The sequence below is a fragment of the Miniopterus schreibersii genome, assembly GCF_964146895.1.
Source record: "Miniopterus schreibersii genome assembly, chromosome: 19".
In the NCBI taxonomy this organism is placed as follows: Eukaryota; Metazoa; Chordata; class Mammalia; order Chiroptera; family Miniopteridae; genus Miniopterus; species Miniopterus schreibersii.
This window is the reverse complement of record NC_138119.1, coordinates 15,655,057-15,682,128: the sequence shown is the minus strand read 5'-3', so window position 1 is coordinate 15,682,128 and position 27,072 is coordinate 15,655,057. Positions and strand designations below refer to the sequence as shown.

The 27,072-nt window shown below is 37.9% G+C and overlaps 1 protein-coding gene across 15 annotated transcripts in view; it reads right to left on the bottom strand.

Moving 5' to 3' along the window:
* The window catches only part of PRRC2C (proline rich coiled-coil 2C), a 69,114-nt gene that overhangs the window by 26,579 nt on the left and 15,463 nt on the right, over window positions 1-27,072 (bottom strand). For 10 of the 15 annotated variants that reach the window (XM_081120760.1, XM_081120761.1, XM_081120769.1 and 7 more), the window contains exons 2-16: window positions 23,540-23,705; window positions 22,595-22,772; window positions 20,910-21,019; window positions 19,735-19,860; window positions 17,535-17,758; window positions 14,210-14,292; window positions 13,470-13,603; window positions 13,302-13,389; window positions 11,987-12,131; window positions 11,254-11,307; window positions 8,172-8,793; window positions 6,686-6,855; window positions 6,012-6,264; window positions 4,808-5,018; window positions 1,366-3,603 (exon numbers count right to left, since the gene is read on the bottom strand). In XM_081120760.1, the coding sequence (XP_080976886.1) occupies window positions 1,366-3,603; window positions 4,808-5,018; window positions 6,012-6,264; window positions 6,686-6,855; window positions 8,172-8,793; window positions 11,254-11,307; window positions 11,987-12,131; window positions 13,302-13,389; window positions 13,470-13,603; window positions 14,210-14,292; window positions 17,535-17,758; window positions 19,735-19,860; window positions 20,910-21,019; window positions 22,595-22,772; window positions 23,540-23,651 (4,748 nt within the window). In that variant the 5' untranslated portion in view covers window positions 23,652-23,705. The remainder of the gene's footprint in view (window positions 1-1,365; window positions 3,604-4,807; window positions 5,019-6,011; window positions 6,265-6,685; window positions 6,856-8,171; window positions 8,794-11,253; window positions 11,308-11,986; window positions 12,132-13,301; window positions 13,390-13,469; window positions 13,604-14,209; window positions 14,293-17,534; window positions 17,759-19,734; window positions 19,861-20,909; window positions 21,020-22,594; window positions 22,773-23,539; window positions 23,706-27,072) is intronic. The other 5 variants (XM_081120768.1, XM_081120771.1, XM_081120762.1 and 2 more) reach the window with 3 other exon arrangements.

Genomic DNA, 27,072 nt, shown 5'->3' with positions numbered 1-27,072 from the left:
CCTCCAATATCTGAAGAACGAACTCTTCTCTTGTAAATGGGACTCTTACACAACATTTGTTTAAGCTATAAGGAGTAACTACTATTTCTGCAAGTTCAACATTGTTAGCATTTACATGGCACAAAAATCTTGCTAAGTCGTGGAAATATACTCAAGACTGCTCAAAATTCAGCTCAAGACCACCTTAAGTATCACTCAAAATTCTAATAGCTCAGGAATAGTCAATAACTGTACTGTTACTGTAACTGTATCCTATCCTTTTCCTTTGGACTTTAAAAAGAATGTTCAAATTCTGTGTTAAGCAGATTCTCAAGAAACACAATCAGCATTCTCTCTGGAAAATTTTCTAAATTATCAGAAAGCAAAAATGTCTACTGATGGATGAAATGCTAAGTATATGCAACTAACCAATACAGATTAATATTGTCTAAATAAAGTTCTTATCAGCTCAGGCTGCATATCTGGGAATATGGTTTAAAAAAAAAAAAAAAAAAAGGCACACCGTAATAATAGTTGCTTACCATACAAACCAGGTATTATGTTGAATGCTTCACAAATACCATGTCAGTATCTTTACACATTTTTAGAAATCCTACTGCTTTCTCCCCATTTTACTAATGAGAAAGCACAGCGTTTATGACTAGTAGGTACCAGAGCCTAGATTTAAAACTAGGCATACTGCCATTTTATAATTTTTCCTAATACTAAGGAAATCAATAATTCACTATAACCAACATTTTAATATTTAAAAGAATAGACTAAGTTTACCACAGTTCGGAAAAATTCTTTTTAAAAAAAATCAAATGACCTGGAATTTATGTTAGTGGTGGCCTTGGTGGTTAGGCAGGGCTTTCTGGATTTCTCTCTCTCTAGCTGGATCATTTACTGTAGGTTTGCAGCTAGAGGGGGAATATAATTTATCCTTAAGCTCAATATTCACTATTTACAAACCAATATAGAGTGATAGTTTATGGTTACTATAACATATTAATTTAAGTCCCAGAGGACACCCATGAACACCAGTGAATGAGAAACAAAGAAAAAGGTGGGCTAGTCATCATCAGTAAGAGGACTTACCAAATGGAGGACACTGTACAGGTGCGCCCTAGTGTGCAGATTTTCCCAAAGCTACAAATTCCTAAATTCCCGAGAGGCCCCTTCTGGATAAAGAGGCAGGCGGAGATTCCTGAAACACACTAACCTCTCTCCTTCAAGCATCTTACGCTTGGAGAACAGAGAAGAGGATGTGGGGGGAACAATCTGCGGTCCTCTGCCAGGACTGGCTCCCCTGCACAGTTCGAACAAGAAGTCTATGTTGAGCCACTCTTTAAAGAGCCAAAAGTAACGAGACGTGAAACTACTTACCCTCGCTTCCCACTTTTGGATGGTGGACCACTTCTCCTCTCGTTCCTAGGACCTGAGAAATTCCTCCCGGCTTTGGGTGGACCACCATTGCCGCGCCGATTTTGGCGGTCAATGCCAGGTCTCTGACTGGAAAAACTTCTCTTTGCTATTTCTCTTTTTGGAGCTGAAACATTCTCTCCAGCCTTCACAGTAGCTTGTGCATTCAAATCAGCATTTTTTTTTTCATCCCTCTCTCGCCTCTCGTTGAAATCACTGCTTTCCGAAGCTGTTTCCCATTCTTCGTTTGCCTGATCTGAAGAGTTCTGGTTGGACAAGTCTGGCGTCTTATTCCCAGGAACATCCCCAGCAGTGCTAACTGGTTCTTGAACCACATTACTCACTGTGCCGCTTGTGGGCACTGCCACCTCATTGGTTTTTGAGGCTGCCTCCCTCTCTCTGAGCCGTCTAAATCGAGGCGGCTTATCTTGCCTGGGTGGTCGGGTAGGGCGCTGCCTCCGGGGCCTCTCTCTAGTTGGGTCAAATTTTCGCTCAAACTTTGGAGGTCGTTTATCAGCTGGTATAGGAATAAACTGCTCGTGTCTTCTTGGTGGCTCTCCATCATCTGGTTTAGGAACTTCTGCCTGCCTTGGGTTCCACTGATTGTCCCGATAGGCAGGTCTTCGTAAGGTGGAAGGGCGTGAGGGGCGGCCTCCAGGGTCCCTCCCACCACGTCGGAACGTCCCCCCTCTGCCTCGCCTGGTGGGCTCTCCTTTAGGGAGGAACCCTGGTTTAGATTTATCATCATCCCTCATATACGGTTTGTCTAGAGGTCTATTATCTATTCGGACATGATTTTCAGACTTGAAAGAAGACTGTGGCTTTATAGGTTTTCTGTTTTCAGACCGCTCCTCCCTTTTGGGAAATTTACCTTTGCTTAAACTATCCTTGTCACTAGCACTTTCATGAATTTCACTGTCTGTGTCAGTCTCGGAACCTCGCTGTCGTCGTCTTTTGGGAACAACTTCAAAATCGGAGCTCTCACTCCGAGTCTCACTTTCCTCTCGCTGTCTGAGAGGCCCTGAGGGCACATGCTGTGTCCGAGGCTTAGTGTCTCTGTACTGAGGATACTCTCGAGCGTGGCCTCTGCCACCACGGCCCCGCCCTCCATAAGAGCCTCTATAGCTTCGGCCCCTGGAGTAATATTCTCCTCGGCCTCGACCTCTGTATCCTTGATCTGGAAACCAATCTCTCTCTCTCGCTTCTTTCCAATAGGTCCTAGGAGGTAGAGTTGATTCTTTTTTAACTGGTCTTGAATCTGGTCGAGGCCTCTCTGTAACAAGGTCTTTGCTGACAACTTTCTCAGGTTGTTTTTCTTCTTTGACTGTTGATGCAGTGACAGTTTGATTTACAGTTTTAGCCACAGGCTCTACCTCAGCAGCACTATTTACAGGTTCCACGGGCTTCTCAGTGTCTGGAGGTGGCTTCTGCACCAAAGTTGGAGTTTCTGTTGAAGGAAATTTCTCTGGTTCTGGTTGAGGTGGTGGTGGAACGGACTGTGGCTGAACACATGCTGCAGGTGGCGGCGGTGGAGGAAGAGGCTCTTTCTTTTCCGTTTTTTCTGGTTTTATAACTTTCTCAGTGACCTTTTCTCCCTCTTTCTCCTTCCTCTGCTCACGTTCCTCTTTCATATCTCTAAGGATAGGTTTTTTAATGGGACCTGACCTTCTCACAGGCCTGTCATTACCGTCTTCTCTCCTGCTGGAGCTTGGCCTTGGGCCCCAACGAGTTTCCGATTTAGATTTATACACTTTTTCTGATTTTGGTCCTTCAGAAGATCGTAGAAAGCTATCCTTTTTTGGTTTGTCCTCTGACCTTTCTGCTGGTTCCTTTGGATCAACACACCTGCTGGTTACTTTAGGAATGCTTGCAGGTGGCTCGTTTCTTTGCTCCTCTGATTTTTGAGTATGGTTAGATCCATGGGAAACACTTCTTTTCCGGACAGGCTGATTTTCTCCGGCTGAAATCCGCTCTTCTTGAGGAGTGGATATTGTCTTTTGATCAGGTATATCAAAGCAAGCAGAATGACTGTTTGTGTCAGAGTGGTGAGGTCTAATATCTTCCACAGACCTGCTTAAAAACTTCTGTACTTCAGCCTCACCTGATTCTCTAACAAAGTCCGCCTTTGGATGCGCCTCTAACTGACTCTGTTCTACAGGGTAAGTAGCTGTGATCGGTTCCTGATCCAGCGTGGCTTCAGGCCTAGCATAAAGAGAATTCAAAGGCTTAATTATCACAGCAAAATCTTTCTCACATTTAAGTACACAGCAAAATAATCCCTCTAATTTAAAAACAAACAATGAATCCTGATCATAAAGAGCATCTTCATGTCTCTATAAAGTTTAGTGCAACATTATTCAAGATAGTTGAGGCAGAAACAACTTAAATGTCCCTGATGGGTGAATGCATTAAGAAAATACACTATATATGTGTAATGGAATGTTATTTAGTCACTAAAAAAGAAAAAGAACAAGGAAATCCTGTTATAAGCCACCACATGGATGAGGACATTATGCTAAATGAAAGGTATCATTCACATGAGGACAAATACTACATGACCCCACTTACATGAGGTATGTAAGGTAATCACACTCATCCAAGCAGAAAGCAGAATGGTAACTGCCAGGGACTGGGAGGGAGGGGGAATGAGGAGTTGCTACTAAAAGGGTGCAACGTTTCAGTTGTGCGAGATGAGTAAGTTCTACAGTTCTGTTCTGCTGTACAACACTATGCTTAGAGTTAGCAACATTGTACTCTACACCTAAAATTTTGTTAAGAGATGATGTGTTTCCCCCAACAATTAAAAACTTAAAGTTCTACTTAGACCATGCTGTGACTTTTTAACCCATCAAGACTAATAATTTCCACCTATAATCCAAGACTAACTTGAGTAGGTCTATCTTTCCCAAAGAATCAGAATTATAAAACATCAGTAACATACAAAGGGCAGAAACTCAAACTTTATGGGTATAAATTTATACTGACCACCAATTGTGTGCTACTTCACAGTTTCTTTGAATTACATTATGTTTTATGTTTGCCATAGAAAATGTCCACAAGGTACTGGTAATTAAATGCCTGCCATTTCTCATTAGTGGAAGAATTACATCAACACTTTAGCCAAAATACATGTCAAGTACCTTATCAGTGGTAGAAACATGCCAAATTTAATATGTAACACTGAATTTCAGCACTTAATTCAGTGTACAGAACTAGTGTACAAAGAGCCCTAATCAATACAGAAATGCCAGAAAAAAGAAAATACGTCCAAAAGTGAAATGACACACATGAAATGGGAGGATATCAGGTTTGTGGCTCAGTCCTGAATCAGAATGACCTTCAGGGAAGCTAAACAGTATTCATTTCACAATATTCTATTGGCTTTATGAACAGTTTTAATAATTACCTTACACCCTCAGGTTCTTCTGCTGCCTTGGGAGCAGTGGCCTGTTGAGGCTCCGTATGAGGATAGGGCTCTGACCCCCACATCATACGAGGCTCAGAGAGGGAAACTGCGTGATCTCTTGCAGATCGAGCTATATGCTCAAATGACTCAGAACTGTTGGCTGACCCTTCCATCTGGTCTCTTCTCATCAAAGGCTTAGGAGGAATCATTCCTGTACAAAGGTAAGAAAAAGATGGGATAGTGCAGGGAAGAAGGGGGAAACAAAAGAAGCAAAATTATTAGAGATACAGAATCTAGGTTATTAATAGCTATTTGGTATTCTTTACATACTCAAGCTAAACAAATACTTTTGCCACGTAAAACTTATGAACTCAACAAATGATCATTGACAATTGTAAGTTTTTCCATGAGATTTTTATTGCTGCTGTTAAATAAACAGATTTAAGAACTGAGGAAGCAAAGCAAGCAAAACCACAATAGCTGCCTATATAGGAAAGAAATTAATAATCAGATAAGAAGCATTGTAACTCTGTGCATGTTAATACAAACATAATGAGAATCACACCAACTGTGAAACATTCAAAATATTTCCTATAGAAAATGCTATTAATCTAGTTTAATTAATCAATGTTATAAATTATGTCTTTTAAATTTTAAAATTTCAAAATCACAATGGGATTCTTGATGTTTTTTATCATTTGTAAACTTTCCAGTATCATTTTGATAATGGGCTGTCTAAATTTATTTCAACAGATTCCATAAAAGACTGCTAATTCACTTGTTTTTAACTGAGGAAACAAGTGTTAGGCTGGTTAATGTTGGAGAAAACTGATAAGCTGGACTATATAATATATGGAAAATTCAAATGCTACAACAAAAGAATGAAACAATGTAGCAAACAGACATTCTTAATAAGAGAGTAATTTTCCATCTTAAAATTTTAAAATAATACTTACAAAGCAGAAAATAACTAGTAATTTGGTCTGACCATTTAGCTACTCTGTGCTAAAAGAAAGTCACAAAATTTTATAACTAAAAATCTAGGGGTCCTTTTAAGTTCTAGTTAAGCTAGACTATAATTGCAATGGGATTCTTGATGTCTTCTCTCAAAAGGAATTGAAGACTAAATATGGAAGAACAAATGAAAAGCTTTGATATTGCATTACTGCAAGGGAGCCACGCAACAATGGGGATTTCAACTCACCAGGATGAATGGGAGGAATATCCATAGCAGGTCTACCCGACATCATTCGAGGATCCATGTACGACTGCATCATGAGCCACCTTGGATCAAAGCCCATGGAAGCCAAGTGCTGAGGGTGGGGCTGCATGGGCTGGTACAGAGGTCGGTGTGGCGGAGGAGGGACAGCAGCCCCAGATGGCTGTGAAGGGACTGCCTGGGGAAGGACACCTTGCTGCTGCTGCTGCTGCTGCCACTGCTGCTGTTTCATCTGTTCCTGAAAAGGAAGAGTCCCACAGCTTGAGATTCTAGTTCCACATAATACATTAATATGACCAATCACATCAGAAATAATAGGCCCCTTTGAATTCTTCCGGGAAAAGAATTAAAAGACATTTAACAGTAAAAGGTGGTAAGACAAAAGATAAGTATGGAATCTCGACTTAAGCAACTAATCACTCCTTAATTATACTGCAGAAACCATTCCCTAGAAAGGGAGGTGACGTCTATAAAGGAGGCAGAGGAAAACGGAATGACAGAGGTTCAAGATAAAACCCCTATCAACAAACTTTTCTTAAAGTAAGAATTTTAGCAAAAACCAGTGTGCTTTTGTATTAGGTTTTATGTCAAATGATTTCTCAGACTACTGAACAATAAACGTCCTCAATTGTGTATGATAAAAAGTTTTTTATTATTACCTGCTGCCGCTGGAATCGTGGTGGTAAAGACTTCTGAAACTGTTTAAAATAACCAGATAAAACAGCAGGCCGGGGTTGAGACCCTGATTCGGGTTCTGTTTCATGCGTCACTTGTGTGGTCTCTTTTTCACTGCGATTGCTGTCTTGTCTACTGAAAACCAGATCATCCTCTGCCCAAAGAAAAGATAAAAGATACGGTATTTTATCTATAACACTTATCAAATACATGATATTTGTGAAGTAAAATTATTACATATATAAAAAAAAAGGTAAGAAACAAGAAATCATCCTCAATACTCCAAAACACTGTTTTGAATTCTAATATTGGTAGCCATTAATGAGATAACATTAGATTAACAAAACCTTTGATTTCTTCAAAGGTGGGTTCTTATTAATACTGAGATCACAGGTCCAAATGCTTCACCATACAAAAATCTGTATAATTTTTTGTGATAGTAAAACATTTCAAATACTACCTACCTTCCATGGTTTCGTAAGTATTAATGTTACTATCAATATTTACTTGTGGTTCACAAGGACTTATGTGAAAACACAAACAGCCTATAAATACTTAAAAAGAACACATTGATTTGATTTTTTTAAATCAAGGGATTATTATCTATAAAGAAAACTAATGAGTCTAAGTCTGATGACAACAGACTAGCGATCTAGTGATCATCGGCTATCTTCAAACATATAAATCATTATTCTATGCAAAGGGTGTCAAGAATGATTACACAAAAGGAGAACCATACACATACCTAAAATAAAAGTTTTCATCCTAGAGAAAACCAGTCATATTTGTTCTAGAGAATGAGTATAAACTCAAGTAAAAGCAGAGTCTCAAAGAGATTTCATTCACAGCAGCATTATTCAAAATAGGTGCATAGAACAGAAACAATCCAAGCGCTCACCAGCAACACGTGGTTTACAATGGATTACTACTCTTAAAAAACAAACTTGTAATATGCTACAATATGGATTAACCTTGAGGACGGTATGCTAAGTGAAAAAAGTCAGTCACAAAAAGACAAATGTTGCATGATTCCACTTATATGAGGCACTTGGAATAGTCAATATCATAGAGACAGAAAGTAGAATGGTTGCCAGGGGCTGGGAAGAGAGGGTACAGAGTTTTGGTTTTGCAAGATGAAGAGAAAGATGAAGAGAGTTCAGGAGAGGGATGGTGGAGACGCTGCACAGCATTATGAATGCATTAATACCACTAAACTGTGCATCTAAAAATGGTTAAGACACTACATTTTATGTCATATGTATTTTACCACAAGAAAAAAAATCAGGGAAAAAAACATTAAAGTATCCAATAAAAGAGAAAACCCACAATTTGTTATTTTTAAATTATACATGAAATTATTTTTTAGATTTTTAAATTCAGGTTACACATACTACAATACACAAACATAAACACTACGAGTAATGTGAACCACTTATAGAGCACTTACAAGAACAAACAATACTATTATACCTTTACTGCAGCTGTTCTCACTTTCTGGTTTTTCTACCACAGGCTCTAAAGCAGGTTCTTTGTGTTCGGGTTTTTCCTCCCCTTTCTCCCTTTCTTTCTTCTCCAGCTCCCATTCCTTTTCCTGCTCTTTCGTCTTCTGCGGCTCTAGCTCCTTCTCTTTTTCCTGCTGCGCTTCTGGTTCCTTCTCTTTTTCTTGCTTTCTCTCCTTCTCCATCTCTTTCTGTTTCTCCTGCTCTCTCTCCAGTTCTCGCTCCTTCTCCTGCTGCCTCTCCTTTTCCCGCTCCTTCTCTCGCTCCCGTTCCTGTTCTTTTTCGAGCTCCTTCTCCCGCTCCCGTTCTTTTTCTCTCTCCCTTTCTCTGATTTCCTCTGGAGAGGGCTGCTTGTCCACGATGCCCAGCTTCTCATTTAACCGTTTCAGTTTCTCGGCGCAAGCTGCCTTCCTCTGCTCCTCCATCCTCCGCTCTTCCTCCTCCCGCCGCTTCCGAGCGCGCTCCACCGCGGCCGAGAGCTCCGACTGCTGCCTCCTCCTCTGCTTCCATATTTCATCCTCATCGGGCACTGGCTGCTTGGGAGGGAAGGGGCCTGGCCTCCCCGGCGCTGCCTGCCGGTCCGCAGGGGGATGCTGAAACAGTCAGAGATTATCAGACAAGGTATGGCAAATCTGCTTCCCGCAACAGTGGATTATCATAGGCATGGAGAGGGCAAGAAAAGCTCCAGAATTTTCCTGATAAACACACACATTAAAATGCAAACGAGTAACAACATGGGAAAAACATTAAATCTAGATTCATTCCCCAAGCTAAGACTGGGATAATTAATCCAACCATGTAATTTTACTGAGCATGTATCTATGTACTGTGCTGGACATGAGGCTCACTCAGTATTTGTAGAATAATATTTGAAGCTGTCAAAACATGACTTTCAAAATCTAAATTTAGAGACAAAGGAAATTTAGAGACAGAGGAAATTTAGCACGTCCGTGTTTTAGCAGTAACTGCCAAAGATGGAATGCCTAAAGAGGGAGAAAAAGTCCAGACACACACACGATGGCACCACATGAGCCCTGAGAAGACAGAAGTGCCTACAGCGGAAGAATAGACAGCTGAAGACACTAAGTGAGAAGAAGGAGACACTGCCACTACCATTCCATAGGAGGAGTCCCTAGAAATTGGCCTGCGAGGAGAGTGTCAGTTCTAAACTGAGATCCAGAAAGGCCCATCTAGAGCCCAAAGTGGAACGAGGGAGGCTCACCTGGGAGGCTAAGTTTTAATGATTTAATGTGTTCTAAAACAAGTACTCTAAGATCACTGCCAGCAACTATGTAAAGACAAGCAAAATAAAAAGGAACTAAAAAAAAAAATTTGTTTTAAAAATACTGGATTTAATAGCTACTAGGGTGAAGAAACCTTAAAAGCCATATACCTCGTCAGGATCCTAGAAAATAACGGTATGGTGAAAACACTGGGCTGAATATGAAAAACAACAGGAAGATAGACTATAATTTACTAAAAGTGCTTTGAGGCAAACCACTTACTCTCCCCTGGTGCTCAGTTTACTTCATCTATAGCTCAAAGACAAGCTGCAAAAACAAAGCAATTATATAAAAGTACTTAATTTACAGAGTAAACTCAAAGTAAGTTTTTAAAAAAAGCAACTTCACTGAAGTATAATTTACATAAAATGTGATTGCACACATTGAACACTACTGCCCTAATCAATACATGGAGCATCCTTGTCACTCCTCTCCCAGCACCCTGCCCCCAACCAGCTGCTGTTCCCCGCTGGCAGGAGATGGTAGTTTTGCTTATCCTAGGATTTCAAGTCATATTCTCTTTTGTGCCTGGCTTCTTGTGCTCAGGGTAACAGGCTGAGGTCACTGTGTGCATCAATAGTTTGCTCCATTTCATTGCTGGGTTTCACCTGTGCATGGAAACATGGATTGCTTCTGGTTTTAAACTATGAATGAAACAGCTAAGTCTTGTGTAAATGTATGCTTCCATTTCTCTTGGAGAAATAGCTACGGATGGACTGCTGAGTCATATGGTAAGTATATGCTTCATTTCATAAGAAACTGCCAAAAGTCACAGTTTCACAGCCCCACCAGTAATGTACGAGGGTGCCAGCTGCTCTAATCCTCGCCAACATCTTGGTGTCATCAGTCTTTTTAATTTGGGACGTGTTGTGGTTTTAATTTGCATTTCCCCGGTGACTAAAGACACTGAGCATCTTTTTAGATGCTTACTGGCCATTTGTATACTTTACTTTGTAAAGTGAATGTTTAAATCATTTTCTTGGGCAATCTTATTGAGCTGTAAGGCTTTTTTCTTTTTTTAAAAATGTTGACTGTATTACAGATGTCTAAAAGGGAATGAGAACACAGCTCTGAGCCCTCCAACACCCAAAGTTCAGTACAGGAGGCCCAGAGGAATACAAATTGAAGAAAGAGAAAAAATGATATAATGCCTCAAAAGCAAGTAAACAGAGTTTTATGAAGGATGGAGAGATTATGTCAACTGCTGCTGAGATTAAGTAAAATAAAGACAAGAGAACTGGATTTGGCAAGATGGAAGTCGTTATTGACCTTGATAATAATAGTTTCAAAGGTATAGTGGGAGATGTTAATGAGAGAGAGCCTGAAGACAGTAAGTGTAAATAGCTTGCTGAAATGATTTTGCCATGGAGAGCAGAGATAGAAAAGAAATCGAAAGGGGATGGAGGATGGTGGGAGTTAAAGGAGGGCTAGTTTAAAAGATGTTTTAATTGGGAGATAGTATTTCCAGCAAGTGATAGAAAATGGGATCCAGGGAACAAGAAGGGGTAAGGACAACAGGAAGGAAGCCAGAACAGGAAGGGCACTAAAATGGGGAAAGTGGGTGCTTCCTGTTTTCCTAATGAAATGAGGAGTTTGCTCATCAGCTAAGAACAAAGGGAAAGGGTGAAGAGGAAGACACGTAGGAGATACAAGGTAAACAAAGTCCGTAATTGTTTCCTAGAAGTTATAATAAAACACACAGAATCTTTCCATGAAAACAAAGTCAAACACATATAGACCACAAACCAGCATGTAGTAGTTAAAATTTACCTGCTGTGCAAGCAACTTTGGAGGTGGTGGCAGGTGAGATGATGGTCCACGTTCCTATGGATTATTACAAAATAATTAGAGAAAAGATATCTACTAAAAATATTTCTGAGTGTGATTTTTTTTTCCAGTGAGACCAAAAGATGGAAAGAAGCAAACCATCATTATCCTTTTAATGTTTTCAATAAAATTACACCACTCACTGCAAGATAACTTTACACTCTACTATAGAACTACTCTGCGATTTCAATAAGGTTAAAATCTCAAATGAACTTAGCAAAAGGTAGAATTTTAGTGTATAAATTCTGGAATTCTAACCCAGGTAATTTGGCTGCTTAGAAATATGCCTCTAGTTTTACATTTTTATTTATGTAAGCCCAATACTTTTTCTGGATTTTCTTTCTAACGGCAAACTAAAACAGATTTACCTAAAGAAAATCTCTCCTTTACCTAAAATAAAGCCCTTTAGCAATGGTAGTCTGGCAAAATCATTTATCCCTCCACTTTGATATGACCAAGCTGTGATAAGAAAAAAAAGTAAAAGCTTAGTTTCTACTTGATAATTTTAGTTACTGTAATTAATAGTTCCTGTTACATGCAATAAAATTGTTCAGATCTAGAGCTATTCAAGAAAAAAAAGTAATTTCCTTTTCCTACATCTTTGTCCAACTCTCATTGTAAGGTTAATTCATCCATAATGTCTGCAGTGACGAAGATATCCTTGAGTCCAACAAACCTGATTAAATGGTGGTCCTTTCCCATAAGGACCTTTTGCTACTGATGGCTGGGCAGGTGTCTGAGATGATGATTTAGTGTTGCACACCTCATCTGCTTCTTTTCGGGTTTCAGTGTTTTCAGAGGCTTTTGAACCTTGATCTTCACTAAAGAATCAAAAATCAGGTGAAATGAAAAAGTGAAGCAGACAGACTTTACCATAAGTAAATGCATTTTCTCTATGTAAAAAGACGTTATTTCCATATACTTTCAAGGAAAAAAATTTATCAAGGAATGAGATGGTTTTGTGATGGAGTGGCACTAATGTGTTTATTCAATAAATATATACTATATATCTACAATGTTGTGGGGACTGGGCTTGGCTAGGTTATTACCACAAGATATAAAGTTCAGTTCTGTCAAATATAGATGCTTGCACCCAATACAACCTGGCAAAGGAACAAAATCTTATCATTTTCTATCACCCTCACCCAATAACTGTATTGTAATTGATTCTGACTTAATGAAAAAGATAAATAAAATTATGGTATTTAGAAAAAATCACAGGCATTTCACAACTGACCAGAAAACAGCAGACTATTACAATGCATTGGATGAAAAACTACACCAATATGTACATGCAAGCAAGCTCCTGTGTATTTTAAGGGCCCAACTGTTATGTCGCATAACCCTAATATTCCTGATTCTGAGGCCCCTTATATTCCATAAGACAAGAAAAAGCTCCTATTTTCCAAGATGCCGCATGCTAAGCTTAAAAAACCTAAGACTTGAAGTAGCTATAGTAACCCAAGTAATTTTTCTACAATTTTGTAAATATGGATCAGGTCAAGCAAGTAACAAGTTTTAAATGATCCTTAATACTGTCTCTCAAAACATCTCCAATTAGCCCTGGCCGGGTCACTCGGCTGGAGTGTCATCCTACACACCAAAAGGCTGCAGAATCGATATCCAGTCAGGGCACATACAGGAGGCAACCGATTGAGGTTTCTCCCTCTCTCTCACCAATCAATAAACACATCCTCCAGTGAGTATTAAAAAAAAATAAAAAAATCTCTAATTAGATGGCAATTATCTAAACATTTTTGTTAAAATAATTACTTTCTTTAGAAACATCAAACTAAAGTTCCTTGATTAGCTGCACTTTTAAAATTTGTCTCATTAACCACATCCCCACTCAATAAAAGTCCTTGGACTAGAATATAGAAATTCTCTACATAAGGAACAAATGCCTATTAATGAAGCCTCTTTGATTAAATGGCTAATATCATGTCAACAAACGAATACTATTACTCGTAAAAGATACCACAACAACTTACCTACTGTTTTCTTTAGGACTACTACTTCCTTGCTCATCATCGTCACTGAAATTCAGCTGTTCTGTGTAATCTACTTCCATCTGGGCACCTATTAAATTAAGGAAAACTCAGAAGGACTGTTTAAAAGCATCAAAAAATTTAAAATGCTTCATTAATTTTGCCTCTTACCTGCCCAACCTTCATCAGCTTCAGCATCTAGATTATCGAATTTATCAAGCTCTTTCAGTTCTGATGCGCTAAGGATGGAGGGGCGTTCCGGCTCAGGAGCCCATGATGGAGGTGGGCCTCTTCCTCGAAGACCTCTAAAGAATGAGAGGTTATAAGGGGAAAAGAATACAAAATTTTAATAAAACTAAATTTAAAAAAATTAAAAGATTGTAATTTAGTTCAATTCAACAATATTTTCTATATGATATACAAAATATTTTGCACCTGACGTGTATGAAGAAATTATAATATTAATACATAAATTTAGGACAACACACAGTATAATTCTTATGCAAGTATTTAACAGCAGACATGATTTTTTAATTGTCAAAGCTTTAAAATAAAACAAATATATGTTAAAGGAGAATATGGCTAAGACTAATATTAATCTCAAAATACAGAACTTTAAGAAAAACCACCATTCAGGAGGATGCTCAAGCAAGAAGTAAAAAGAGAGAATGGGGAATCCTTAATATTATAAAAGAAGGGATAAACAAGTGTCATTAATTTTTAGGGCCATAATTTTCAGTTTTCAGAATTTTATGTAAGATAATTTTGTTGTCATATAAAAGCTAGCCAAGTGTAACAACTGTACTTTGAGGACAGAAAAATGAATCAATCATCACAGTCCATTCAACCTCCAGAAAAATCTTAGTAAGCATATATATGCCCTGTGGACTTTAATCATTTAATAGTCTTACTTGTTTGTTTCCGATAAAGAAGGTGGAAACCTCATGGGACCATGAAGAGGAGGATACGCCATCCTTGGATACTGTTGAAACATCTGAATGTGGAAAACAAACATTGATAAATTTAGCAACCCAGTTTTTTAAAAAAGAAAGATCACTGTGACTAAACATGAAATTATAATTTATAGAATGATTAAAATAAACAGTAGTACGAATAATTAATTTATCTGCTGGTACAGATCATCATTCACCTTCAATAATAAGCCACTTATAAGATTACTGCCTCCACCAAGAGTTTACAAATAGTAATAATCAGCACACATCCTAGGAAGAACTTCTGTTATCCCATTAACAAAATTACATAAAAGTGTACACTGACACGAAAAACTAAAAAAAGGTAACATGTATGGACCTCAGAAAACAGCAAAGCCTTACTACTCAAGTTCAAATACTTGCAAGGAAATAATGTGAGACTAGATCCTAATGCAGGGATAGATTAATCGAAGGCAGATTTGCTGATAAAGAGAAACTAAATTCAGGTAAAAATAAGGGAGAGTCCAAAACCCAAGGGAGTGAGGGAGGAGGTGGGCAGGGACTGACCTGGAGATTTCCTATGGGTAGGGCACAGGTGGATTCTGAGTCAAGTTACTGTGCAGACAGTAATTATAAAATGAGGCACAAAGAGGATGCTCTCTATGGGAACTTGGCTTTGACAAGCTACATTTAGGAGAAGTTATAAGTTAGATTATAAAGAGAAAACACCAACGGATTCAACCTATGATGCGAGAGCAAAGAAATGTCAAGGAGTGCTTAGTTATTTACCATCTGCTTATATCCAGGTCAACATTTGTTAAAAAAATATATGTGTGTATGTGAAATTATATTACTTTAAATATGTAATTTATATCCTGAAATAATTATTTTATAAAAAAAATAATAATAGCTGTTAGGTAAGAAAATTACTTCATGCTTGAAGGCTGTACTTATAAAATCAAGCTGTCTGAAGAAAATACCTCTAAGGAGGGTCAGAGCAAAGTGAATTGAGTTCAGCAGCGGCTGAAATTCAACAAAGCCTCTGTCTGGAGAATACTTTGGAATGGTTTTGGTTGCATCATACTTTATACTGAGGTTAGCAAATACACTATTGGAGGCAAATGTTCACAGGTAAAGCTGCATTATTTCCTTTTGCTGATTGTTCAGATTAATTTCATATGGGATTAAATGTTTAAAAATCAGGAATTTGCCACAACATTAACTGTAGAAACAATCTTTAAATTCTCAATACATGGTAGTGGTTTTCAAAATGTTTCTGTTGCTGTTAATTAGTGGAACACTTTATTCAAGTAAAATCATTGACAAAACTGTGGACAAAGTCCACCTAGTTTCCCTCTTACCTTCCCTTATCCCATACCCATCCCTGGAAATTCAGGGGTCTTTGGAAGCACAAGTTGAAAATAAGCAGACAAGCAGTTGGGTGTAAATTATTTTTCAAGGAGAGGTTAGTATATAAGACTGATTTTTATCACACTCACAATTTTTTAAAGAAAATATTTAACAAGTAATTGTTTTTAATCATTTATTTCCCTCCACTACCCTATAATATCTAAAAAATAATACAAAGAATAGAAAATATAAAAAAAGAATATGGACCTTTCGAGTTTGAATACTTCGAAATCATAAAAAAATACAGAAACTAAATACTTACTCCCTTTGAGATTAACGTCCTCCTAAAAAATGTAAATTTATTTACTTGGGTAATGTAACTTGCCATATGATTATACAGTAGGCTGAGAGCAAACAAATGAGTAAAGGCACCAAATGTAACTACAAAATTATAGAAAATATAAGGGTCAGAAGTATATATTAAATGAATCTACAAAGATTGAATCGGCAAAATTCAGAGACTGAGAAACTCCACAGGATAAAAGTAAATTGTCCAGAACTAAGAGGTAGAGGGAAAGAGGTAAGCACAGATAACAAGATTTCTAAGAGAAATATGAACCAATCTCAAGGAATAGACATTATCTGGATCCTAATTATGAGACAATAAGGGAAACTGGAATACTTACTATTCTTTTTATTTTAAAAAGAATGTTCTTTTCAGTTATGATAATAGCATTGTGAAACCCACTCCTCCCCGCCCCCTGCCAGTCTTTAAGGCCCTGGCTTGGTAGCTCAGTTGGTTAGAGTGTCATCCTGACACACCAAGGTTTTGGGTTTGACCCCTGGTCAGGGTACATACAAGAATCAACCAATGAATGCATAAATAAGTGGAACAAAAATGGATGTCTCTCTCTCTCTAAAAATCAATAAATAAAAATTTAAAAAATATACATACATACATATATATATATGTGTGTGTGTGTATATATATATATAACTTAAAGTATATATGGATGAAAATGAGACATCTATGATTTGCTTTAATAATCCAAAGTGGTGGGAAACAAGAGACAAGACTGCCCACAAATTGATTAATGGTTAAAGATAGAAGGTAGATATGGGAAGAGAAAGGTTCACTGTACTATTATCTCTATTTACATGTGTTTAAAATATTCCACAATGAAAAGTTAAAAAATTAAAGATATACCAATAAAAACTTTAGAAATAAGCAGGTATAAACGAGCCCTTTGGCAGTCATAAATTCTATGGACTTTTTTTTTTTTTAAATCCTCACCTGAGGGCATTTTTTCCATTGCTTTTCAGAAAAAGCAGAAAAGGGAAAGGGACAGGAACACACACATTGATGAGAGAGAGACATCAACTGGTTGGCTCCTGTGAGTGCCCCAACCAGGGCGGGTGATACAGCCTGCAACCGAGGTATGTATGCCCTTGGCTGGAATCAAACCCAGGACTCTCCAGTCTGCAGGCCTACGCTCTAACCACTGAGCAAAACTGGCTAGGGCTATAAACCTTTTCTTATAGAAATGTTTTTAAAATGCATAATCTGTAAATGCAAGGTATAACAAAAGAAAACAATTATATATAGTTCTGTTACTACAGTATTTAAAAAACAAATTTGTGACATAGTAGTACATATGCTTCTATATTAGGTTGTTAAAAAACAAGTGAGTTTACCCTAATAACTATCATCAAATAATGTTGAGTATAAACAATACTTTGAAATATCTTAAACTATGTAACATGAAAATGTCTATGATCCCTATTAATGATAAGCAGGTACTGTGATTTGTTTCCTATACTTGTTATCAAAGAAAATGCTAATTTTTATTAGATGTTAATAAAGATCTAAATTTTTTCCATTCTAATTCTCTTCTTAGAACCCAGCTCAAACACCTCTTACTTAAGCACTTGCTATTTGTTTAGCAATACTTACATAAGGAGGCATCATAGCTCGGTACTGGGAAGCCAGGGCAGGCTGTTGTCCATTCAGTTTAGCCTGTGGAGGACCACAAGCTATCCTCTTTTCCACCACTTTGAGGATGTCATTTTGCTCTGATGGCCCAGCTGTGCTTTCTTCCTGGCCAGGGAGTTTTTCATCTTGGTCAGATGTTGAGGGTGAGCCGCCAGACTTACCACCATCTCTCCAACAAGCAACATCTGGTACAGAGAGATATAAGAAAGGAATAAGGAAAAATCTGAAAATGTAACAGAGAGAAACCAAACTAGCCGCGGTTCAAGAAATTCAAGCAAATAACAAGCAGCACAGTGAAGGAGCAGCGGAAGTCTAATCTAGGCCCTACTAATGCTTTTGGTGTTTAGGTAGTCAAAAGTAGTGGCTTTCAAAGCAGAGATGTACCTCAGAAAGATGTCACCAAAACCAAATATGGGGTTTGGGGGAAAAACATTAGTTCTCTATTAAGTTTTACCAATATCTGATAGGGGGTTCACGTCCCCAGTGAGCAGGTTTAATGACTATATTATCTGGGTCAACTGCACTTAAACCAAATAAGACTGGTAAATGGTTTTACAAGGAAACCTGGTTTGGTAGGTAGCCTCCAAGATGGCTCAAAGGGTCTCTTATCACCAAGTATTCACACCCTTTGTACCACCCTCTCACAGTGTACCCGACTGGTCTATATAGCCTGCAGAATAGAACAGGAGTGATGGCACGTCTGAGATCAGATGACGAGAGACTATGGCTTCCACCTGAGGTGGGAAATGTCTGTCTGTCCTTACTTTTTCTAGGGAAGCCATGTTGTGAGCAGCCACATACAAGAGCCACCATGAGTGAGCTCGGAACAGCAGCCTCAGTCAAGTCACTGTCAGATGACAGCTTTACTGCAACTGTGTGGGGAGTTCCTGAGCCAGAACCCCCAGCAAAGCTATTCCCACATTCCTGACCCTCAGGTACTGTGTGAAACAAGTCCACTCAGTTTCACGTTTGAAGCTGCCAAATTTGTTTGGCAGCAATAGATAAGTGATGAAAATCAAGGGGAAACATTAGAGCTGACACATCTATTAATACACACTCATGAACATTAAAGCAATTAAAAAAAAAAAAGCCCTAGCCAGGTGGTTCAATTGGTTGGAGCATCGTCTGATACACCAAAGGGTGGTGGGTTCAATTCCCAATCAGGGCACATACGTACGTTGCAAGTTTGATCCCCAGTTGGGGAGTGTACGGGAGGCAATCAATAGATGTTTCTCTCTCTAAAAAAAACACATCCTCAGGTGAGGATTAAATAAATAAATATGATCTAGCCAGACTTGACAAGAAATGAGCCAAAAACAACAGCAAAAAGAAATGTATCAGGTTATCAGAAACATGAATTTGTAACCGTTACTGTAAAGAGGAACTTCCCCATGTATACAGGTCCTTTGAGGTATTTGGTCATGACAATATGAAGCTAATACAATTGATAAGCCTTAAAGAAATCTCAAAGACTTTATATTTCTATCTTTAATTTTTGCTTTGTTTTGTATATACTACAAGTATCTTTCACTATCTAAATTTATTTGCTTCCTAGGTTTGAGTTCAGAAAGCTAGGGATCCCTAAATATTAATGGAGTAGCAAATAAATATATTTATAAATAAGTATATGCATATTGGAGAGGTATGCCCTAAATATTTTACTATTGTAAAAATAACCAAATATTAATGTACATTTCAGTAACCTAGGCATCATTAATATGTACACTTCCAACGAGTTCTCAAAGTTAGGCTGATATTGTTCATGTAGAAACCACACTCAAGTGGTAAGCAACTAGTTACTGTCTGCCTTTTAAAAAGAGGCAAGTCATACATACAACAGAGGCAGGCAGGAAGTCACATCACAAGACAAAACACAAATATAGCCCGGCCGGGCGTGGCTCAGCGGTTGAGCATTGACCTAGGATTCAGGCAATCGGGGTTGGATTCTCGGTCAGGGCACATGCCTGGGTTGCGGGCTCGATCCCCAGTCGGGGGTGTGCAGGAGGCAGCCGATCAATGACTCTCTCATCATTGATGTTTCTATCTCTCTCTCTCCCCCTCCCTTCCTCTCTCTGAAATCAATAAAGATATATTTTTAAAAACAAACAAAACACAAATATAATCTCATTCTGTGTTTTTATTAAACTGAAAGTACTCTTACTAGGTGGGCGTAAACTGGGTCCAGGTCCATAGCTGTCATCATTTGCTTCTTTCTCTTTTTTTTCCTGATCCCCAGCTGCCTGCAGACTGGGAAATTCTTGCTGGAAATGACTATTCACCTGGATTCCTATAGATTTAAAAAAAAAAATTAAATGTAACTTTCATACCAAAGATAATTCAAAACCCTCCCAGGATAGAGCTGCCTTTTTCTGATTATTCCACATTTCAATGATGACTATTCGCATCCATAAAACTTTTTAATTATTTAGATTTAGAATCCCTTGGAAAGTTAATGAACAGCCATGAGGAGATAAAAATCTAAGAAAGGAACCTGCCAGATACTGTCCCAGAGGACTCATTAAGATGAAGCAACTGAGTTTCACTTCTCTCATTTATTTCAGGAGAAGTCAAATTCCTTCATTCATACCTCTAAGATTATCAGTTCAAATTCTATGACTGAAACAGACTTTAGGAGTAAACACCGCAAGCACCATGGCAAGGCTAAAATTCACTTCACTGCCTGATTCCATTTAACTTACTACTGAGATACTAGTCGAGCCTCACTATTCACCCACCTCTATCCTGCCTGCATATTTCATTTTATGCTTCTGTAAATTAAAAGAGCTGCTTTTTATCAGCTTCAGGGCCCAAATGGGTTTTTCCACACAATGTATTATAGACATTTCCTGTTTTCAAGTGGAAAAATTTTTTGTGGGGAGTCCACCATTCCTTGTGGGGTAGAAGTATTCCAGCTACTATGCTTTAGGGCTAGAGACAACTCTTCTCTACCATGGAAATCATGAGCAGCATGTTTGAGACCGAAAGGTTAGGGACACAGATGAAGATGAATATGGTTTCTAGCCATCTACACAATGCCCTGTGTCTCAAGAGATGAAAGTACAAGGTTTTACCTGGTCGTGTAGGGTAAAGATAAAATAATGTGGGACAGAGTGAATCCTAAAGACTCCTTCTTAAATCCTAATCATTAGAGCAAAGATGGTTCTTGACCCAGAAATTTAACTAGCCCAAGAGATTTTTAAAAGACCTTATAGGGCCTGAGTATGCCCTTTGACAAGGTTCTCCACCCTGCCAACACACTATTCCACCCCATATCTCCCACATGGCTGTTCAGTAACTATCAAGCCTGACCAGGTGCCCCAGCTAATGTCCACTTACCATCTCCTTGCCCACCTTGCTTGTTACTGGCCCATGATTTTGGAGCAGGTGCTACTTCTGGGGGAGCTGCAACCCCAGGTTTTGGCTGTGCTGGTGGAACTTCTGGTGCTCTTAAAAAAAACATGATTCCATTATTTCAGATATTATATGCTTAAATAAAATAAACTGAACAGTGTGTTTAAGGTGAATTTCTGTACAAATTATTCTGGCTACATAGTGACTCATAGATACAGCCTCCACAAAAGATATCCCTTTGCAACATCCCTTTAAATGAGGCACAGCTGTTTTAATCCCTTCTTTTCCACCTTTGAATAAATACCCCAAGGAGAAGACAGTTCTGCTTACTTTCATTTTGTAAAAAAAAGAAACACTCATTACTGAACATAGCCTCTAAAACCCTGTTTTGAAAAAGTGAACATTTATAATTAGAGGTAACAGTTTAGGCATACATACGGTCTGAGCTGATGGAATTAGCTGGGGGATAAGGCTAAGCAAGTTCTCCAACTGGAAGTCAACAGGTTCACCACTGTACTTATTACTGTATTCAGAGGTAACAGCAACAACCTGCCTGATGCATCCCGAGTATAAGGTGTTTAAAAAAGGCTCTACAGTTTTTATTATTCAATCCTTGTAATGAATTAATGCTTAAAACGGTAGTTAAGAGACTTTAGAAATACAATTCATTTCTCATACATGCAGACCTCTGACTTACTATACAAAATAATTCTACAACTAAGAAGCAGAGGGCAGGCTGTCTTTGACAAGCTTTATTCCAGTAGTCAACTTTACTACACAGAGCAACCCAAACAAGAGCACAGAAATTTGATATAGGCAAAAAGCATCAAAAAATACTTGCCTTATTTTAAAATTACCACTACTTCCCTGTTTCAGGAAAGCACCGAGGAGGCTGTTTGGAAAAAGGGTTTAAAGAGGGAAACGCCTGCCACCTGCGCTGCCCTAAATAACTGCAATTAGGTTTTCAGCCCCCGGTTTCCTTGGGCCCCTATGAGTGTAATTAATGCATAATCTCGCCCTCACGTTGCAGCTCCTGCGTTCCAGAGCCTGGCATTTTTTAATGCTCACTTAAGTACAGCAAATAAAGTTTAAAATTCATGCCAAAAAATAAAAAATAAAATTACCACTTGACTTGGTCGTTCAATAAATTAAGAGCCCCACATAATCCCCGCCATACAGAATGTTAAATATTTGTTGAACGAATGATGATTGATAGGGACAGTATTAATTTTACCCCAGCTTTCTTGCTAATTCTTTATTCATTGAAATAATATTACTTCAGTACCTACAATATGCATCAGGCATAGTTTCAGGAAACCAGGCAGACAGAGATTCTTTGTGTCATAGAAATATTCAACAGAATCCACTTCTAATCATATTAGAAAGAGAAAGTCTAATTTGGTGGGAGTAGGGGAGAAGGGAAGAACCTGGTAGAGCATGTAAGAAAAGTTGTGATTAGCAACTGTCGTTGTTCTGCCTTGATGCATGCAAGTACTGCTACTAAACCCCACTCACAGGGAAAATGAATCAAAAGCTGACCCTGTGAAAGACTTTAAAGGGCACGAGATATGTAATACATGCAGCACAACCCGTAGCACACAGAAGGACCTCAAACAAATTCCCTACAAAGAAAGGGGACCAATTTCATTCTTTAGTAGACATTGACTTACTTTTCTTCTTCATGCTGCTCTTGTTTTGATGCCCATCCTGTGCCATCTTTAGGTACAATGTTCACATTAGGATCATTGCCTTTGTTTTCTGCTTTAAGACTTGGGAGATTAGCGGGTGGAGGCATGCGCCGTGAAATACCAACTTTTCCAAGACTCTGTAATCCATGTCGAGCTGCAACTAAAGATCAATAACATCAACTTTCTTAGAACATCTATTTTATTACCCACTTTCTTCTTAAGACAATATAAAAACAGGAATTAATGAAATCTGGAGCTATTATTTTCTAATATTTTAAGGTAAGAATTTTGAAATTAAGCCACACGCCTGCAACAAAACCCAATGAAGAGACTATATTTAAAATAAATTATCAAGGCACTGACCAGATGCTGTAAAAATCTAACAATAAAGCCTATATACTATGAAAAGGTAAACACCAACAATGCCAGTTTTGTAATTTTCACAGAATCTATTTCAAACTCAAAACTTAGTATGTTAAATAAATATGCTTATTTTATGTGCATAATGAACACTGCTAATGTAACATATGTGGTCCAGCTTTCACTTTTCACTGGAAACACTGGGCTCAAGGTATCAAAAAACAAAATACCACAGGACTCTAGTCCACAACATGAAGTGGAAATAAATCCCCACTAACATGCAGCTCTATGTCTACCAATCTCAATGCCTGAGTTTCCCCTTTGGAACCACACAATTCTACTTTTTCTGCTGACAACAATAAAAAATAAACATGTTTATAGATTTTTAATTGTAAGGTATTTAACTCACATCCCCTAAAAAGTGTTGTGTACATAAAAAGTCCACTGTAAATACTGTGTGAATATGGGTTTGTCCCAGTTCCTAACAGCAACAGCTCCAGTATACCACTTACAGTAACAAAAGCATAAAAGCTATAAAAATGTAAATGACATTTGATGTTTACTCACCTGTGGTTTTCTGAGTTTCTAATGATTTACCCTTGTAAGTATTAAATAAACTGAGTGTCGCATACTTTTTCCCATCCTTTGCTTTTGTGCTCTGGCCTGACTTCTCCGACATTTCGGTGGAAACTCATCGAGTCCAAAACCTCCTGCCACACCCCTTAAAACCAGTCTTTGAGATGCACATAAAAAAAGAAAAATAAGAAAACTTTAGAATTTATTATATAGCTTACTAAAAACTCCTAAAATTCAAATGTTCACAGAAATTCTGAAAAAAGAAAAACACTGAGAAATGAAATCAATCTTCAATAACTCACATCAATAATAATTCACAAATTTACTCTCATACCATTTCCCTTCAATTTAACAAGGTGCACATACATCAGCCTTAGGACTGTTTATTTGGAGGGGTTAGAGGTGGAGCAGGGCAGAAGGTGGTGAAGTCTACCAAGAAGCCATCAACAGCTGAAGCATGGGAGTTAAAAATGGTGCAGAATAGGTACACCGTGCAAAAAGCATTCATGGTCAAGGAATGCCTGTTTAGGCCCTAACAAAATAAAAATCATTTCACATTTGTCAACTGCAGCATCACAGACAGAGCTGTGTTTTCTTTTTTAATTGATTTTGAGAGAGAGAGCTTACATAAGGAAAACAATACGATACTGCACAACTGAACCACAGGGTGACAGAATATCTGCTTCAATTCTTGCCATCACAAAACATTAGGGTTTGGAAAGAATCATAAAATGAACCTTAATTTCCCTATTTAAAAGCAAATCCAAACCCAAAGTTTTCCTATAAATTATCAAGCCCTGGCCAGTGTTGCTCAATGGTCAGCGTGTTGGGTCTTGAGTTGGATTCCTGATGAAGGGCACATAACTAACTGGGTCACAGGTTCAATCCCCAGGCATGAGCCAACCAATCAATGTGTGTCTCTCTCACATCAATGTTTCTCTCTCTAAAAAAAATAAAATCAACGGGGGAGGAAAAAAAGAGAAATTTCCAAATACAACAAGCAAGCAACTGACTCCAAAAGTCACAATACAGGTTCTACATTAGGTCAAAGTAAAATTTCCTGCAAATACATTATTAAATTAATATTTGAGTTCCTTTTTAAGGTTCAAATTCTATAAAGTTTCTCCTCATCCTATTAAACTACTATCAATAATATGCCCTTCAGCCCGGCCAGGCGTGGCTCAGCAGTTGAGCGTTGACCTAGGACCCAGGCAATCCGGGTTCGATTCCTGGTCAGAGCACATGCCCGGGTTGCGGGCTCCATCCCCAGTCTGGGGCGTGCAGGAGGAGCTGATCAATGACTCTCATCATTGATGTTTCTATCTCTCTCTCTCTCCCTCTCCTTTCCTCTCTCTAAAATCAATAAAGATATATATATATTTTAAAAAGTATGATTATCTAACCACTATGCTATATACCTGAAACCAATACAAAATAAAATTTAAAATAATATGTCCTTCAGCATTTTCATATGCTTATGAGTTCCTCTGATTTTTGTTTTATATTTTATAGTACTTACTATACCAGAAAAAGTAAATCATAAGTACATATGATTGAAGTTAGTGTACATGAAATCAAAAGATAATCAAAAGATAAAGACAAGCTATCACTGAACATACCCATCGCTATAAAAGAATACGTATTTCTAAAGGCTAAGTATTTGTAGCCATAAACTATAAAACTGAATAAATCAGAAAGTCCAATTCCATTATAATGGTCAGCTAAATCTGGGCACTTTAGTTTAAAGCCAAAGTGTAATTTATTCTACCACCTTTTTTGGTGTTTTGCTTCTGAAAAGCTTGGGAGACACCCTGAAACTCTCAATTAGGTTGAAACTTCATTCAACATACACTTGAGAGAAAAGCCAGTGACTAGTTCAAAAATTAAAATTACTTTTAGGAATGTAAAACTACATTAAATAATGTATATATATATATATTTATATTTATATTGATTTCAGAGAGGGGAGGGGAGAGAAACATCAATGGTAAGAGAGTGATTGATTGGCTGCCTCCTGCAACACCCCCCCCCCCCCCCCCCCCCCCGCACTGGGGATGGAGAGCCTGCAACCCGGGCTTGTACCTTAACCAGGAATCAAACTGAGAGATCTCCTGTATGATGTTCAGGAGCCACTCCAGCTGGGCAATAATGCATATATATTTTAAAGGATTCCTTTTTGTACAAAGTGAAAACAATCCAACCAATCAAGAATAAGCACCATCAAGACTTAGCTTCACATTGTATAATTTAAAAAATTTTTTAAAAAATGTAAGTCCTGTTTTGGGTGCCTAAAATGAACCAAAGGATCATGGATCCAGAGCAAGGAAGGACAGTGATAACTAACAGAAAACAAATGAAGTGGGCCCTATGGTTTCCTGAACTTATTTCCTGGAGACTTCTCAAGTGGAGGCTGGTAGAGTCTCTAGGTTGGAAAAAATAAGCCTGAGACTGCAGGGTGAGCAAAGTAGTTAGGATATAATATTGGAAAGAAGAGAGCTATCCAGAGAGAAAAATGCTGTAGATCTGCAGAGGACCCCCTTGAGTATTCAGCAGAATACTAATGTGCACATGTGTGAGGAAACTACCCAAAGCTAGGAAAGAACCATTTATAATAATTAGAAAGGAACAGTGCCTGTTGCTCACAAAGGGCTGGGAATAGTGACTATTCTCACCAGCTAGGCTTTTAAAAAACCTAGAAAAACACTGGGCATTGGGCAGAGTATTCAGAAATGCCTTATCTCAGTAGTGGTTAAAAAAAAAAAAAAAAAGTACCTTAAAGTAAATAATGCTCTGGTCTTGTCTAACAAATCTTTAAGCAACACTCAAAATGATCAAACTGTTTCCAGGTAACTGAGTTCCAAACAAATTTAAAGAATATTTATAAAAAATGAAAGTATCAAGAATCTAAGAAGGTGAAATCCACACTGTGGCATCCAATTAAAAATTATGTAGGCAACGAAGCAGGAAAATGTTAATCAATTAAAGAGAAGAATAAATCAGCTGAAACCAACTCAGTTGACCCAGATGTTAGAATTACTGTACAAGAATATTAAAAGCTACTTTATTATAACTGCAGTCTATACATTCAAAAGTAGCAATGAACAAATGAGAAACTAAAACTGAAGTACAACTTATAATAGTAATTAAAAATATGAAATACTTAGGGATATAGCTGCTGACAAAAAATATGCAAGATCTGTATACTGAAAACTATAAAACATTAAAGACCTCAATAAATGGAGATATTCTGTATTTATGGTTTAAAGGATCCAAAATTAAGATGTCAATTCTTACCAAATTGAGGTATAGATTCAAAGCAATCCCAAACAAAATCTTAGAAAAAAGTGTGAGGGTTGAATTTATCAAGCTGATTCTAAAAACAGTAATGAAATGGACAGAATCTAGAATAACCAAAAGAACTTTGAAAAGAAGAAAAATGGTAGAGGGCCAATGTCACCTGATTTCAAGACATGTAAAACAGCAATGAAAACAGTGTGGTATTGGTGTAAAAACAGACAAGTCAA